The sequence below is a fragment of the Eucyclogobius newberryi genome, unplaced genomic scaffold (genome assembly GCF_026437365.1).
Source record: "Eucyclogobius newberryi isolate DKJ021-1_F unplaced genomic scaffold, fEucNew1.0.hap1 SCAF_16, whole genome shotgun sequence".
Taxonomy (NCBI): Eukaryota; Metazoa; Chordata; class Actinopteri; order Gobiiformes; family Gobiidae; genus Eucyclogobius; species Eucyclogobius newberryi.
In genome coordinates this window covers 16,155,063-16,158,602 of record NW_027315790.1, presented here as the reverse complement: position 1 = coordinate 16,158,602, position 3,540 = coordinate 16,155,063, and the positions used below count along the sequence as shown (strand labels likewise).

The following is a 3,540-nucleotide window of genomic DNA, read 5'->3' as shown; positions in this document are numbered from 1 at the left end:
CAGTGATATAGCGTAGATATTGTGCCTTTAGAAAGTTGTCACACTCTTTAATTCCTTCATTGTTATCATGGTAAAGAGATAAATAGGGATTATAATCTTTATTAAACACAATCCTACTAATCCTAAAATTCCACACGCATTACTGCAAGATAAATAGCACAAAATCATGCCTTTTACTATGTGCTTAATCTGCATTGATAGTAGTCCACTTGAAAGTTGTAGCGTGATCATCATAATCATCCCTGAAACATAAAAATATATACTACTTCACACTTAATGATGAGCTAAAGTAACAGGATGTATTTTGAGACTTCAGAAAATACAGTTTTCCATAAAGAACTCGAAACACAGGTACTTGATGAAGAAACATGGTAATATGCTGGAAATATAAGCAAAACAAGTTAGCATGAATGTTATATATGCACATTCTGATGATATGGTTACTGCAGCTTTAGTGAAGAGGAAAGCTGAAGTTATGCAGCTTAATGCTCATCAACACATTTGCTAGTTTGTTCTGGGGCCGGTTCCTCAAGCATTGGTGTCTTCCTCCACCTTATTGTGAAGCTTGCCCCTTTCACTGATTCTAAGGTGTTCTTCATCTAAACAGAAAACACATACGACTTGTACAAAGACTAATTGGTTGTTAGTGGAAACAATGATGATGATAAACTCACCTGATCCATAACTTGCTGCTGAATCTCCATGTTCTTCAAGTCGGCCCCAGACAGAAGCTTCACTTTCAGGACTGTCTGGTGGCGGACATCTGGAGCAAAGAATACAATACTTTATGATGGATTTAGAGATTGGGCTTAGCGATCACATCAATGACTGCTGATGAAAGTTAACATCAGAAATGCTAAGTGACATGATCTTACCATAGCAAAAGAATTTGCAGCCGGCAGTGCAGTATCTCTCTTCCCATTTCCCTGTGTCAGGTTTCAAACACCCGCAGTGGTCATCTGTGGGATAAATAGTAGGCCGTGTTCCCCAGTTGTCAAAGCTTGTGTTGGTGCTGTCTGACCAGGTGCTCCAGGGGTCTCTGTACAGGCCAGTCCAAGCCCAATAAACACCTGCCGATATCAACCTGGCCTCGAGATCCAAAAGAACTGCCTCACTGGTTACACTGGCGAGGTCGTCGTGGTGTGTCCTGCAGTAGGCCTGGGCCTCTGACCATGTCTTGAGCTGCTCAACTAATAGGTATTTCTCGTTAGCGTGTTCTTGTCAGTTGAGAAGGTGAAGAAAAATAAATAACATTAGACACCTGAAACAAGTTTATATCTTCCAATTGTCAAAAGAATTTTAAATATCATACCCATAAAACATATGAAATAGAATTCCAACGTACAGCTTCGATCATATGAGCCTCCTGTAGTTGTCATAATCGTAGCACAGTGCTGAGCTCCATTATAGTTGTTAGGTTGACCATCAGCCCAGATATCATCCTTTTCATCATAAGAGAGACTTGGCACTCCCATGCTCCACCTCCAGGTATGAAGTTTGTGACGGAGGCCGATCCAAATACAGTCAAACTCTTTCTCTGCAACTGCCATTAACTTTTGATTGACTTGCTGGTTGTGGACAGTGACCAGGTCAGTATATTTGTCTCTGCAGTATGTCTGAGCCTGGGTCCAGATATTGGTCCACCACGACAAACTCTCTTCCAGTGCGGGCAAAATGAATGAGAATGCCTGAGAATAATAGTCAAACATAAATCAACACAAAATAGTTATCAAATAGAATAAAACAAACACACTCAATGATTTCATATTAATATAATAACAAAAGTCCTCATTCGAATTGTGAATAATTTGCTACTACACAAAAAATCGTCACAATCATATATTCATTCAGATTGTATTATAGAATCATCCATGCCGTCTGTACTTGCTAAATTGCCCAAGGAATCCACCAGGTTGTGTCAGTCAAGTCTGTGGAGAGGTGAACCCGCCCACAGTAAGGATACATGTTTTTTGTGCAATAATGTAATTTATAATGAAATCTAGATATTTTGTCTATTTTTACTGAAACCTTATATGGTGGGAGTTTAAATAAAATACAATGGACAACATTCGAACAGATTTTAACTGAAGATTTTCCATGACTTTTACTTAATCGTTTCCCAACTTTCCATGACCTTGAATAACTTTTTTTTTTGTTTTATTAGCTGATAGAGACCATACAAAAAGGTTAAGTGATTTCTAAACATAGAATAAACTGTAAATGTTAAATATAGTTATAGTATAGTTTAAAATGGGTAAAATTTTTGTTTTGTTGCATATTCAAATTTCACTTGTTAAGCCATGTATTGTTCACACTAGAGAGAACATGATGTCTTAAAGGTATTTCATTCACAAAAGGGTTCAGAAAGAAAACCACAGTTAGACTTTGATTTTAAATGGAATTTGAGAGCAGTTTTATTTATTTTGCCATCTTTCTGTTGCTTAAATCCGGATGAAGCTAGATTGTTGGTGTGTGGATTATTCATGTTTGTAGCGTGCGTGCCTGGACTTATGCGCAGCAATGAACAGCGGTGGTCCCTAAACAGCCCACGCTTCACAGAATTGTATCAGGACATTTGAACACGTGTTTTGTGTAACTTTTGAGAATAAAAGCATTCGCTCCTTTCCTGAGATCATGTCAGAAAGACGCAGCACGCTTTAATGAAAAATGATCGCGTTAAAAGAAAATTAACTTTTTTCAATAAGCTAAAAATAACCAGAACGTGAACCTTTTTGTAAAATAAAAACTGACTTTGAATGACTTTGTGGGCTTAGAAACATCCCCAGTGTTAAAAAAGCTTGAGTCCACGGAAGCCTCTTATGACGACGACACGAACAAGGCCGTTTACGTCGCCCGGATCGGCGTCACCGGGGCCCCATCCTGGAGCCAGGCCTGGGATGGGTGCTCCATGGCGAGCGCCTGGTGGCCGGGTCTTACCCCACAGGGCCCGGCCGGGCACAGCCCGAAAGAGCGACGTGGGGCCGCCCTCCCGTGGGCCCACCACCCGCAGGAGGATCATAAGGGGCCGGTGCAGAGAGATCTGGGCGGCAGTCGACGGCAGGGGCCTCGGCGACCAGATCTCCAGACACAGAGACTAACTCTGGGGACATGGAATGTCACCTCGCTGGGGGGGAAAGAGCCTGAGCTTGTGCGGGAGGTTGAGCGATACCGACTAGATATAGTCGGCCTCACCTCCACGCACAGTTTGGGCTCTGGAACCCATCTCCTCGAGAGGGGCTGGACGCTCCACTTCTCTGGTGTTGCCCGCGGGGAGAGGCGGCGGGCTGGTGTGGGCTTGCTGATAGCCCCTCAGCTCAGCCGCCACGTGTTGGAGTTTACCCCGGTGAACGAGAGGGTCGCGTCCCTCCGCCTTCGGGTGGGGGACAGGTCTCTCACTGTTGTGGCGGCCTACGGGCCGAACAGCAGTGCAGAGTACCCGGCCTTCTTGGAGTCCTTGGGAGGGGTACTGGACAGTGCACCGACCGGGGACTCCGTTGTTCTACTGGGGGACTTCAACGCCCACGTGGGCAATGACAGTGA

At 43.5% G+C, this 3,540-nt stretch overlaps 1 protein-coding gene across 1 annotated transcript; it reads right to left on the bottom strand.

Annotated features, from left to right (window-relative positions):
* Positions 1-482: 482 nt before the first annotated feature.
* Positions 483-1,550, bottom strand: LOC140362313 (uncharacterized). The gene is made up of 4 exons (XM_072448427.1): positions 1,346-1,550; positions 876-1,190; positions 675-763; positions 483-599 (listed from the first exon to the last, which is right to left on the bottom strand). Exons 1-4 carry the CDS (start codon positions 1,548-1,550, stop codon positions 483-485), a joined length of 726 nt encoding a protein of 241 aa, XP_072304528.1.
* Positions 1,551-3,540: the final 1,990 nt, after the last annotated feature.

Bases quoted from the DNA above. Each gene is read 5' to 3' on its own strand.
- LOC140362313 (XM_072448427.1), bottom strand. From the start codon at position 1,550: ATGGCAGTTGCAGAGAAAGAGTTTGACTGTATTTGGATCGGCCTCCGT. The intron at 1,191-1,345 runs GTACGTTGGAAT...AATACCTATTAG, and splicing joins AGGCTCATATGATCGAAGCT to TTGAGCAGCTCAAGACATGG. The intron at 600-674 runs GTGAGTTTATCA...TTTTCTGTTTAG, and splicing joins AGCAGCAAGTTATGGATCAG to ATGAAGAACACCTTAGAATC.